Below are 13,488 nucleotides of genomic sequence, written 5' to 3' on the forward strand. Positions count from 1 at the left end.
ATTCTTTCCAGTTGACGCTGAATATTTTGTACTCATAGTGCTACCAAAATATCATGTTGTGTGCTTTTTCTTCAGCAGTTATCCTAAGATCAGTGGTAGCTGTGGCGTGAAGATAATTACAGTCCTCTAGGTCTGAAATTTTGCAAGGCAGGTAAGATGGATGGTAAGGAATTTTGAATTATTCCGAGGGAATTGTGGCGATCACAGACCACGGAGACCAAGATGGAAAGGAGTAAGGGGAAGGGAAGTGGGTAATGGGTACCAAAATATGCATAAAGAAAAGTTCTAATGTTCCGCAGCACACCAGGGTGACGATAGCTCTTAATAATTTATTACATATTGTTTAAAGAACCAGAAGAGACAAGTTTTGAAGTTTCCTAATACAAAGAAAGGATAACAGTTGAAGGAGGAGGACATGCTAATCATCCTGTTTGATCATTATATAGTGAATTCTTGTATCAAATAATCCCCTTTGCTGCACACATATGTACTATCTGCACATATTGAATCCAAAAGGGAGGGTGAGGGAGGAAGAGAGGGAGAGAGGTGAAGATGTAATCTGGAGTAAGTTTTATTTTCGAGTGATTCTTATCTATTGTGTGGACATTTGAATGAAAAAGCTAGAAATCTGAAACTTGGGGTGAGCAAATAGTTTTTATAAATTATTTAGGAGTGAGTCTCTAAGGGTGGAATAGTTGATAATTTCACTTTGAACTTGGGTGGTACAGGAGGTATGACAGCCAGTGGTCAGTGGGCTAACCAGATGAATGGTCAACACAGAAGAACAGCAGAATTTGGGATTGAGGAAAAGACTGGGCACCCTGTGTCATGAGAGGGAGAATTGAATTTCATGTCATTGAGACTGACAAGGACAACAGAAGACTTAAAGGATTCTCAAGCAGGAGGGGGTTTTGCAAGATGGCGGAGAGTTTTGACTTGGACTTTTCTGTGTTTAACTCCAGTCTGCTTGATGATGTCCCAGGATGCAGGTCAGACTCACCCCAGAGAAAGAGGAGGGATGGGAGTTCCAAAGAGCCGAGATAACTGTCATAGGGATAGTAAAAGAAGGCAGACTCGGCTGATCATTTTGATCCAGTTTCACGATTTATGTTTACAGGATAAGAGGAAAAGAAGTAAAATGGTCAAGACTTCACAGAGGAAGCAGCGTGACTGTGTGAACCAGTCCAAACCAAAGCCTGGTTTAAGCATCTCCATCCCCTTGAGGATGTCCAGTTACACGTTCAAGAGACCAGTTACGAGAATTATATCGCACCCAGGCAATGAGGTTAGATACCATCAATGGGAGGAGAACTTGGACAAGCCCCAACAGGTCTGTTGGCAGAGGAGGCTGCAAGGACTCCAGGCGTACAGCAGTGTCGGGGAGCTCTTCAGCACTTTAGATCTCACTAAAACTTTGCAAAAACTTGCACCTGCTTGCATAGGTGCACCCCTACCAGGGGCTCTGGCTGGTGGTCTGCACCCCAGCTCCGTGCCTGCCCTTGCCCCTTCTTCACACTTTGTGGAGTCGACTCCCGGAGCCAGTCTGGGCAGCCCCCAGCTCCTCTGCAAACAGTTCCTGGTGACTGAGGAAGATATTAGGAAACAGGAAAGGAAGGTGAAGACGGCTAGAGAGAGACTGGCAATAGCCATGATTGCAGACAGACTAGCCAGGGAGGCAGAGAAAGCACGGGGGCCCAGACGGGCGTCCTCGTGAACCCAGAAGACACTGTAGATGAAACGGGGCGTGGCCCTTTATTCACATCGCTTTGTAGGGACCATGTGTGTGTGTGTGTGTGTGTGTGTGTGTGTGTGTGTATAGTTTGAATTGAGCTCCTGACACCTTAAAACACACCAATGCTTTTCCTTATTAAACTCCTTTGTGTAACACAAGAAAACATAACAGTGATTTCTTTATGAGATGAGAGATTGGGTTTCAAGTGAGAGGAATTTTTTTCATGTATACTCCTGTTTTCATTAACTCTTTACACGCTTTATTTGTATATGTGTGTGGTATTTTTTTTTTTTTTTTGGTACTGGGTATAGAACCTAGAGTCATTTTTACCACTGAACCACATCCCCAGCCTCTTTCTTAACTATTTCTTTTGAGACTAAGTCTCTCTAAGTTGCTTAGGGCCTCACCTCACTAAATTGCTGAAGCTGGCTTTGAACTTGTGATCCTCTTGCCTCAGCCTCCAGAGCCACTGGGATTACAGAGGTGTGCTGTAATTTACTTTTTAAAGTATTTATATATTTAAGGCATATGACATGGTGTTTTGATACGGTGAAATGATTACTTCCGCCAAGCAAATTAATATATCAATTCATAGTTAGATTTTTTTGTTTGTAGGTAGTAAATAAAATATACCTTCTTAGCGAACTCCCACTGTACAATATGTTATTGACAATAGTCTTCAGTGTGCACCCTCATTTTCTGGACTTATTCGTCCTGTGTAACTGGACTTATTTGTACCCTTTAATCTGCATCTCTCCACCCACGCTTGCCGTTATTAACCTCCATTCTACTCTATGTTTGGGCGTTTTAGACACAGAGATTAAAGATTCCACATATATGTGCTGTCATGCAGTGTTTTTTTTTTCTCTGTGTTGGGCTTATTTTACTTAAAGTCAATAGGGAGTTATCAACGTCCTGGAATCATCAGTATTTGTATCATCCTCCTGGTCACAGGATGAAACCTACTTCATCACTATGAATTACTATTTTTGTGTAATATTTAGTAGATTCAAAAATAGTATTTCCTAAAAGGACTTTCTTGTCCATTTTCCCAAATAAGGTATGTGCCTATAGTTACTCTTCTGTTTTTGATTGCCTGTCAACTCAGTGTTGCACAAAGAATAAAACAGCAGACATTCCTTCATTTTCTTGATCCATTGTGTGTTTGAAATTCATCTAACTCCATGAAATCCAACTTTCAGCCGGGCCCGGTGGCGCACACCTGTTATCCCAGCGACTTGGGAGGCTGAGGCAGGAGGTGCCAAGCAACTCAGTGAGACCCTGTCTCTAAATAAAGTACAAAGTAGGGCTGTGGCTGTGGCTCAGTGGTGGAGTGCTGCCGAAGTTCAATTCCTGGTACACCCCCCCCCTGCCAAAAAAAAAAAAAAAAAAGGAAACCAACATGCTGTTTTGGTGAATAATGACGTAGAGACACTTTTCAGCATTATTAATCTAATAAAGCTCTGCTTCTTGGAATTCAAGAGTTTCTTTGCCTCATCAAGCTTGCTGTATTATTCAGATCCTCTTTATCATGACTTTTGTTTGATGGATTTGCCAGTTTCTGAGAGTGACATACTAAAAATACACAACATGGGCTGGGGTGGTGGCTCACACTTGCCCAGCCTGTGTGAGGCACGGGGTTTGATTCTTAGCGCCACATATAAATAAAGGTCTATTGACAACTAAAAAAAACCATAACACATATGCCATATTTATAACATCCCTAAAATATTTGAAATTTTATCTTCAATCCTCTCTGATTTCATTTGGGACTCATCTAGAATTTTAGTTAGGTTGTGTTTTTGTTTGGTTCTTGGTACAAGGGTTGAACTCAGGGGCACTTAACTACTGAGTCACATCCCAGTCCTTTACAAATTTTTGTTTGAGACAGGATCTTGCTAAGCTTTTTAGGCTCCTGCTAAGTTGCTGAGGGCTGGCTTTGAACTTGTGATCCTGCCTCAGCCTCCTGTGTCACTGGGATCACAGGCACGTGCCACCAGGCCTGGCTAGGTTGTATTTTAATGACTTGTTTTAAAACTAATTCAGGTACGCTCTTCTTCTTTTCCTCATTACTCCTGTTCTCTTCCTTCCAATGTGTGAGTTCGCATTTGTCCTTCCTAAAGTGTGTTCTCCCTGGTTCTCTTACTGGAGCTGAGGGAGGCTGCTGGGTTGGTCTGTATGCCTGGAAGTGTCCTCTATCCCCTTGCCCCAGGTAGTTGGGCTTAGGTACAAGGGATTCTTTTTGTCCAATCATAGTATGTTTCTGAGCCTCTATCCTTTTGACCTTAAGATGGAAATAAAACCCTCAAGGGAGGTGGCTTGGTTGATTTTGTGTTGCCATAACAGAATTTCACAGATGGCACAACTTATACAGAACAGAAATTTATTCTCAGAGTTTTGGAGGCGGGGAATTCCGAGATCAAGGTGCTGGCCTCTGCTAAGGGCCTTCTAGCTTTGTTCTTGATGGTGGACGGTGGAAGGGCGAAAGAGACCATTGCTAAGTCCTCGCAGGGCAGAAAAGCAGGGAAGAGAGAGCGCCCACTCCCACAGCCCTTGTCTGTAGCGGCATTATGCCAACTCACGGGGCCGGAGCCCTTGTGACCTGAGCACATCTTGCTAGGTCCCCCTCACTGTATGCTGTCGCCTTGGGGATTAAGTTTCCAACATTTAGATTTTGGGGGAGCTACATTCAAAGAGGGACATAGCAGAGGGACAGCGTGACGGATTTGGTGCCTGCAGAGCTCGCCAAGTCATGATGACACTTCCACAGAGCGCACAGAAGATCAAAGGACCTTGGGTCTCTTGGCATGTGTCCCTGTTGTCAACTGAGGTGTGACAGTAGTTGATGAGTGGTGGTCATCAGCATCATTACTGTGATCTTCAGAGGGTGCATTCTTAGAGAAAGCCTGCTCAAGATGGAGACTGTGAGGCTCACTCCAAAATGGCTCGAAGTGGGGGGCAGGATTGTCATTTTAATTCCCAGCCCCTGGGTATCATCACTTGTGCTGGGCTGAAAAAAGGTGTGGAGATCACGCAACGTATTCCAGCAAATCAAGGCAGGACGGCACAGCGGGCCTCACACCCGGGACACTTGGTTTTACTTGTCTGCAGAAAAAGATGGGGAAAAATAAAAAGGACAGATCTGCTTAGATATACCTCCCCACGTTTTACTGTTCTCTATATCCAAAACAGACACCGTCTTTAGAGAGCCTCGCCCTCACTCAGGGACTCAGGCCTCCAGGATAATTGGTCATTTCAGCCCTTCGATCCCAAGGCTGGCTGTGCGGTCACCTCTGACCCATGTATCCCTTTTCGGTCTCTTGGCTATCTTGGAGGACCCATGAGGTGGGCAAGGAAGCTTCACCCAGAAGTCCTGCCGCAGTGGAGCTTAGAGAACCAAGAAGTGTAAGAGAAGCTGGGGTGGCCAGAGCCCCGGTGGGGGGCAAGAGGGAGAAGCAGACTCAGCCACGGTGGCCAGCACCTAGCCAAGGGCAGGCCTGCGGCGGGTCACTAGGAAGGGAACGTGCCCACTGAAGGGGCACACTGATGTATGAGGGGGCAGTTTCTACACTGGCTTTGCCCTGAGGGGTGACGTGGTGTGAAACCAGAAGACACAGCCGGTAGCTGCCTTTGGGGTAGAGCCAGGGAGTAAGACTTTGCATTTCCTTCCCGGGGGACCAGAGGTGGCGTCTGACGGGTGTGGTTCATTTCTGCCCCTGCCAGGCTTCTCAGGACCCTGGCCCGGGAAAAGCAGCCCCTCACAGGTGGAATCACTGCGCTTCCTCTGGTCCAGGTGTGGCACGTAGTAGCCCAGGGGTCGGTGATGCACCTCATAATTCCCCTCCTTCTTCCGCCGGCGCATGGTTACCTGGGAGGGTGAGAGGAGGGCGTCAATGGATGGTCAGCTGCCCACGTAGGGGAGACCCCAGGGTGAGGATATGGCCCAGGACACAGACCTGAGGCTCCCACGTCCCCTCTCCCCCCTTTTCCTCTTTCCCTTCTCTCTCTCTCTCTTTACTCTCAATTTTAAAATATGTCCCTCTCTGTTATCTCCATTTCTTTCTCTCCCTCCCTCTCGACTTCTTTATTAATTATCTAATATTTATCTGCCTATCATCCATCTGTACATCATCTATTAATTGTCTATCATCTATCAACCATACATGCATCTTTCTATATATTATCTATCAATCCTCTGTGATTTCTCTAGCAATCATCATTTATCAGTCATCTATTTGTCATTTATAATAATCTCTAAATCTATCAGCCATCATCTATCATCATCCATCAGTCATCTATCAATTGTCTATAATCTGTCAATCATTTATGTACTTAGCATCTATTAATTGTGTCATCTATCAATCATCTATCATCATCAGCCATCTATGATCATCGGTGTATCTATCTGCCTATCAATTACCTATCAATCACTTATCTCTCAGTCTCTTTTTGTCTTGGTAACTTTCTCTCTCCCTCTTCCTCTCTCTCTCTTTCCTGCCCCCACACCCCTCCAGCTTCACTGAGACAAAATCAACACATGGTAAACTGCACGCCTTCAGAGTGAAGGGTTTGATGTGTTCTGGATATGACATCACACATCACCTCAGATTATCCTCCTGTGCCCTTATAATTCCTCTTTCCCTGCTACTCGAAAATACATTTTCACTCCCAGGCAGCCACCAGACTGCATCGTCAGTCTTTTTAACTTTTGTCTTTCTCATGCCTGGTGGTGTCCCGCTGTGACTTCCATGTACATTTCTCCAATGGTTAATGTTAGATTTTGACTTATTGTGCAACATGGTGACTACAGGTAATAATAATGCAGTGTGTATTCCAAAATTGCTGAGAGTAGATTTCAAATGTTCCCATCACAAAAATGCGACAATGGGTCTGTTAATGAGCTTGGTCTCACCATTTCATTGTGTATATCAAAGTATTGCTTCATATACCATACGTGTATTCATTTATCATTTGCCAGTTAAAATTTAAATTTAAAAAAGGCAAGCTACAAAATCACTAGGGAAAAATACATGCAAAACGTATCTCCAGCAAAGGCCTTGTGTTTATAGTAAGCAGCCATGCATCACTTAAGGATGGGCTGCCTCTGAAGAATGCACCTCAGTCACCTTTGTCATTGTGCAAACACCACAGAGTACACTGCACCAGCCAAGGTGGCTGTGGCATCACCGGGTGAGAGGATCTCTTGGGGCCGAGGTCATGCATGAAGCTCGTCACGGACCAAAACGTCATTATGTGGTGCGTGACCGCGTTAAAAATTCTTACAACCCAATCATAAGAAGACAGGTAACTCTCCCTCGCTCACCAGGTAACAGCAGATCAGGCACGTGATGAGTCCCAGGAGTCCCGCCAAGCAGATGAGGATGATGGCCCAGAAGGGAAGGGCTGGGGAGACAGGTGTTGGGTGAGCCACCTCCTGCCACCTCCTAGGGCTCCCTTTGACCCCATGTGGCCTGAGGACGGGCATGGACTTGGGGGGGGGAGCTTAGCAGCTCAACACCTAATGGCTCTGAAGCCCCCTGCAAGCTCCCGCCCCAGGAGGCCAGGACATCTGAGGCCTCTCCACTGTGCCTCAGGGGCCCTTGCCAGGGGTTGACATGAGGACGTCCCCTCCCTGCCTGGGCAGGGGCTACTTTGAAACTTACCAGAGGTTCTAGTCATAGCATCATTTATGGTGGGAGAATATCCTAGAAATGAAGGAAATGGAGAGTGCAGGTGAGTATACTTCACTTTTTTTTGGGGGGGGGGGTACTGGTGATTGAACTCAGGGGCACTTCACCACTGAACCACATCTGCAGCCCTGTTATGTATTTTCTAAAGAGATAGGGTCTCACTGAGTTGCTTAGTGCCTCTCCATTACTGAGGCTGGCTTTGAACTCTCGACCCTCCTGCCTCAGCCTCCCGAGCTGCTGGGATCACAGGTGTGTGCCACTGTGACACAGCTGATGGACCTGTTGATGGACCTGTTCCGCCCTGGGAGGGAACCCAGGACCTTGCATATGCAAGGCAAGCCCTCTTCCCCTAAGCTCCACCCCCAGCTCTAGCTATTCCTTCCAGAACTGTGTTGAGTTATGTGCTAGGAGGAACACAGGGTTCTTGGAATGCAAGAGTGAACAAGTGAAGTCGCTCTAATCCTGACGTTGCCGGTGTTCGCTGCAACACACACACAACCATTGTTCAAATGAGTACATTCGTACGCGCAAGAGTTAGCCATGTAGGAGGCACTTCTGGGTCAGAAAAGGGGTCCATCCATCCTATCATGTTTTCTGAGACTGGATCACACACAGCGTGGAGCTGACTACCTTATTAAGAGGCCTGCAGGGCAGAGATAGGAGGAGTCCAGAGAGAAGTGTCTTGTCTGAAGTCTGAGGTCACAGAGCTTTCTGGGAGAGGGTGAAACCCTCCCTTGTTCCCTCTGGGTGTCTTTCCTCTCTCCCTCAACGGTGGGTGAAGCCTGGAGGGACTACGCCACCTCTTACTCATCTGAGACGCTTCAGTGCTGTTCCACCCCAAGGCCTTGAGATTCCAAGGAATCCCCAGGTGTGGAGGTTGGAGCCTCTGTCCCAGCTCCAAGGATCCGGGAGACTTACCATCCACAAGGACACTGCTCCTGTCCAGGGTGAAGTTCAGCAGGTGGGTGCCATTCTGGGTCAGCCGCAGGAATTCCTCATAGATGGTAATTCTGTCTACTCTCCGGGTCAATGGTAAGTAGTAACACAGGGAGTCCACCCCAGTGTGGTTGCTATGGGGGACAGACCTGGAGGGGCACAAAGGTTGGACAAGGGTATCTGGGATTCTGCCCTGGTTCAGATTTCCTGATGTGAGCCTGTGGCGGGGAGCTCTGTGCCTCCATATAAACATTCTTTGAAGGCTGCACCCGGGACAGTCCTTCTGAGCCCCATGTTCTTACAGAGCTCTTAAAACGTGGCTAGGCCGAGTGAGTGAGGAATGGAACGTGTAATTAAATTAAATCTAATTAATGCAAAAATAAATAGCTTCAGGGAAGACATTTCTGAAATATTGGAGTATGGACTTCTGAAAAAAAATCCATCAAACAGTGAGCACACTACAAACAGTTGTCAAAATCAATTTTTTTCAGAAATCCAGGAATTCCCCCAAGGCTTGCAATAATCCTAGGAGTGTTCAGTAAAGAGAGCAAGCTTTGTGGCATTTCAACTTCCTTATTCCCATGCTGTTCTCCCAGAATCCTCCGTAATTTTGAAAACCAATGGTCTTGAACCCCTGGCAGCTATGAAAAGCAGCCACTAGCCGCCCCAGTGTGATCCCCAAACACCCATCTCCCAGAGGACTGTCACTCTCTGACCTGTCCCGCATCTCCTTGCAAAAGCCCTGTTCTCAGGGAGCGCCTCATTTGTTCTGACTCAGAACTTGCTCAGTGCCGGGAAGGGCAACCCAGGACACTGTCAAAAACAATCAGCAGCAAAGGCACCAGAAACGGACTTCGGAGAAACAGCAACCTCTTTAACAAGAGTGCTGGGAAAACTGGGTATCCACGTGTGGAAGATGGAAACTCGATCCTCAGCCCTCGTTCTGTGCAAAAATCAACTCAAAATGAATCCAAGGCCTTACTGCAAGGCTTGGCACTGTGGAATTATGAGAGGAAAATAAAGACCTCGGCGCAGGGAGCGATTTCCTGAACAGGACTCTAATCGCACAGGACACAAAAGCAAGAACGGACAAATCGGATGACATCAAATGAAAAGGCTTCTGCCCAGCAAAGGAAGCAATCAACAAAGAGAGCCTACAGGATGGGGAAATCCTCGCTGGCTCTTCATCCGACAGAGCACTCACATCTAGAATACACAGACAGCTCAAGGCACAGAACACCAAAGAATAAGTGATCCAACCCAAAAGGGGCCAATGAAGTGATCTGAACAGACACCTCTTAAAAGCAGAGTTATAAATGGCCAATCGTATATAAAAAATGCTCGGAAATGCCAATCAAAACTACCTTAAGACTCCGCCTCGCCCCTGTCGGAATGGCTATTCCCAACACATGAAGCAAAAGAAAACAGTAACAAATACCAGGGAGGATGCAGAGAGAAAGGATCGCAGACACTGTCGGTGGGAGTGTAAATCAGTGTAGCACGACGATGGAGGTTCCTCAGAAAACTAAAAGCAGAACCATCACAGGAGCAGCTATCCCGCTCCTGGGTGCATCCCGGAAGAAAATCAAGTGAGCACACAGAAGAGACACCTGCATACCTATCTTTACTGTGGCTGTTCATAGTAGCTTAGTTTTTGGAACCAGCCCACGGTGTCCATCAATGGATGAAGAAAACGTGGTGTATATACACAATGGAGTACTATTCAGTCATAAAGAAGAATGAAATTATGTCATTTGCAGGAAAATGGATGGGGCTGGAGGTCATCATGTTAGGTGAAGTAAACCAGACCCAGAAAGACAAGGATCACATGTTGTGTCTCATATGAGGGAACTTAAAAATAAAAAAAAAGATGATCTGAAAGAAAAAGAATTGTTATGGATGGGGAAGGGGAACAGGGGGAGGGGGAAGAGAGAGGAGGGAAACAGAGGGTAGCTGGGAGTGGATATGATTAAAATCTGAGATAGACATGGGGGAATGTCTGTGAAACCCTTTATGTGCACTATTAATATTATTTAATATTCATTTAAACACCAATTGACATTAATTGTTCAATGCCACAGCTACCTGCAGCAGCCTCACGGTTGAACAGAAAACCTAAGAGGAAAATTGGGGGAATACTTTACAGGAGGATTTGGTGGATCTGGGATATGTTCTGAGGATCTAGAAGCCACCACTGTGCAAGGCCTATAATCCCAGAGGCTCAGGAGGCTGAGGCAGGAGGATCGTGGGTTCAAAGCCAGCCTCAGCAACTTAGTAAGGCTCTAAGCAATTCAGTGAGACCCTGTCTCAAAATAAAACACATGTTAAAAAAAGGGCTGGGAATGTGGCTCAGTGGTTAAGTCCCTCTGGGTTCAGTCCTTTGTACCAAAAAAAAAAAAAAGACCCAAGACCCATGATAAGGAATCTCTCGGGGTCTAGAGCACCCACTTGGTCCTGCTTCTCTGATAAGAATTTTTTTGGGGTACTGGGGATTGATCTCAGGGGCACTCAACCACTGAGCCACATCCCCAGCCCTGTTTCGTATTTTATTTAGAGACAGGGTCTCACTGAGTTGCTTAGTGCCTCCCTGTTGCTGAAGCTGGCTTTGAACTCGTGATTCTCCTGCCTCAGTGTCCTGAACTATCTCAAGACTCTTGAGATCTGGAAAGCTCTTCCTTTTAATATGATGGAGGAAGGCAGCGTTGGGACCTATGTAGTTCTTGCAAAAGTTTCCCTCATCCTTGGAGAACACAGGCTGCAAATCAACTCATTATCCAAGTCAAATAGAAGCCAACTAGTTTGAATATTGTTACTTTTGATCCATCAGTAAATTTACTCCAGAAGGTGATTTCTTTTCTTCTTGTTCTTGTGTTCTTTTTGCGATCCTGGGGATTGAACACAGGGCCTCACGCATGCTAGGCAAGCAATTTGTACCCCTGAGCGACATCCTCAGCCCTCTGTATTTTTTATTTTGAGGTCAAGTATTGCTAGGATGCCCAGGCTGGCCTCAAAATTGACGTCCTCCTGCGTCAGCTTCCCTTTTATAGGTGTGCACCACTGAGTCTGGCCCCCAGTATCTGATTTCTTGAGGCAAGAATTCTACACTCTAGACTCCTTGGCTCCCCGGGCCAGGCACCCCCATGTCTGTCATGTTTCCAAGACAGTTGGGCTCACTGCTTTCGGAAGAAGCTGGATTTTGGGGTAACAGTTCCATATTCCAAAGGCTCTCTTCGTAACAGCTGGGACTAAGAGACTGTGGTCAAGGGGACACTTTTATTTAAGTGCAGCAGAAGTTCTCAGGGTCATTAGTTGGAACTCACCTGAATGCTAAAACTTGACAGTCAGAAAAGTAACTCTTGATGCTGCTGTTTCGGAAAAGCTGGTTGAGCTGAAAGACAGGGCGACGTTTCTTAGGTCAGAATCCCAGACTCAGTTGTAAAAGAGAATTAACGGCCTCCAAGCATCCTTTCCCATCTATTTTTTCTTTGATGAAAACCAACCCAGATGTAAAAAGATGTCCTGTTCTGGGGGTACGGCATAGCTGTGTGATTCTGGGATAGCTACTGAACCTCTCTGGGCCTGTTTCTTAGTTTGAACCACGGGAATGAGAACTGTTACAACAAGTCCCCCTTTGGCTACCACAGGCCGGTCTCTGCCTGGGGACAGTCCGAGTGGACACAATGTAAGGCTCTCTCACCGCATTCTCCAGGCTTCTTTTGTTCCGTTGGTGTCTGGCTGTGCCTGGCTGAGCCATGTCCTGGGTATAGAGCAGGTTGGTGATGGTGAAGTTGAGCTGGAAATTCTGGGAGCTGGAACTTCTGGTGGGCACTTCTGTTGGTAGAGGAGTGGACGGCTTCGCTTCTAGAGTAGACAAAGAAAAAAAAGTCCTGTGTGGGGGGAGTTTTAAGAAAGGGGTCATTTCAGCCAGACTCGTTCTTCCTGGCCACGAGACCTGGGCTGGGTTTTTAAAGGTGGGCACAGAGGCCCCTTACCGAGCTGTCCACCTGTACCCATCCAGCCCTCTACCTGTTCACCTCTCCACGGGCGACGTGGGAGTTCCCTGTGATGGGGGAGGGTGAAGGGCTCTCTGGGGAGTGGTGGGCAGGTGCAGGTGGGGACCGCCCATCTGTCACATACCTTCCCTGGAGATTCCGATGGAGGCCCTGCATTCCCAGAGGTTCTTCCTGCCTCTGGTCTTCCTCCCAACCCATTCTGCACCCCTTGTTTGTTGAATCAATAAATGTGAACTGGATTCCCAAATTTGGCGGCATGTGTGTGTGTGTGTGCGCGCGTGCTGAGACATTTGTTTTTCATTGTACACTCATTTGCTCTGTGCTATGATGTACCAACACATTAAATGGAGGATACAGTGGCATATCCACTAGATCTCAATTGACAGAGCTCGCAGACAAGGGGGCAGTTAAGTCATCAGCCGCATAATCACAGTACATCGTGGCACGTGAGGGTAGTGCCTTCTGGGAACCCTGAGACCAGGGCCAACAGGGTTTTTCACCCTGCAGCTACTGGCATTTGGAGCTGTGTGGTGGGATCTCCTGTGCCCTGGAGGGTGGTTGGCAGCCTCTCTGGACGCTATTCTCTGAATGCCAGTAGTAGTCTTCCCCACCTGTGATGACCCCAAACGTCTCCTGGTAGGCACAAGTGCTGCCAAGCTGAGAATCACGGACCCAAAGGAGCCTCTTCCAGAAAACTCTTTGATTCCATCCCGAAGGATCCCATGGCTCAGACTTTGGGTTTGTCATGAAAGCCATCAAGGAGGAGCAGGGAGGACATTATGCTAAGTGAAATCAATCCGACAAAGAGACAAAAATACGGTATGCCCTCACTTAAACGTGGAATCTGAAAAAGTTGAAATCATTGGAGCCGAGAGAAGGGCGGTGGTTACTGAGGCTGCCAGGGGCCTCTGGCAGGAGAGAGAAGGTTTAGCCTGTGCAGGGCTCTGGGTCTGATTCCCAGCACCGCAAAGGAAAGATGGAAAGGAGAGAAGAAAAAGGAAAAAGAGGAGGAGGAGGAGGAGGAGGAAGGGGAGGAGGAAGGGGAGGAGGAGGAGGAAGGGGAGGAGGAGGAGGAGGAGGAGGAGGAAGGGGAGGAGGAGGAGGAAGGGGAGGAGGA

General features: G+C 47.0%; 2 protein-coding genes across 2 annotated transcripts in view; one reads left to right on the plus strand and one right to left on the minus strand.

Moving 5' to 3' along the window:
* Positions 1-1,138: 1,138 nt before the first annotated feature.
* Positions 1,139-1,714, plus strand: Mbd3l1 (methyl-CpG binding domain protein 3 like 1). The gene has a single exon (XM_015503862.1). The coding sequence runs from the start codon at positions 1,139-1,141 to the stop codon at positions 1,712-1,714; it is 576 nt and encodes a 191-aa protein (XP_015359348.1).
* A 2,387-nt stretch (positions 1,715-4,101) lies between these two features.
* Muc16 (mucin 16, cell surface associated) overlaps positions 4,102-13,488 on the minus strand; it is a 94,392-nt gene continuing 85,005 nt past the window's right edge. The window contains 7 exon segments of the mRNA XM_048811108.1: positions 4,102-4,837; positions 5,495-5,600; positions 7,056-7,135; positions 7,396-7,437; positions 8,341-8,507; positions 11,679-11,746; positions 12,056-12,219. Of these exon segments, the coding sequence (XP_048667065.1) occupies positions 4,830-4,837; positions 5,495-5,600; positions 7,056-7,135; positions 7,396-7,437; positions 8,341-8,507; positions 11,679-11,746; positions 12,056-12,219 (635 nt within the window). The 3' untranslated portion in view covers positions 4,102-4,829.

The sequence above is a fragment of the Marmota marmota genome, unplaced genomic scaffold (genome assembly GCF_001458135.2).
Source record: "Marmota marmota marmota unplaced genomic scaffold, marMar, whole genome shotgun sequence".
NCBI lineage: Eukaryota > Metazoa > Chordata > Mammalia > Rodentia > Sciuridae > Marmota > Marmota marmota.

Bases quoted from the DNA above. Each gene is read 5' to 3' on its own strand.
- Mbd3l1 (XM_015503862.1), top strand. From the start codon at position 1,139: ATGGTCAAGACTTCACAGAGGAAGCAGCGTGACTGTGTGAACCAGTCC.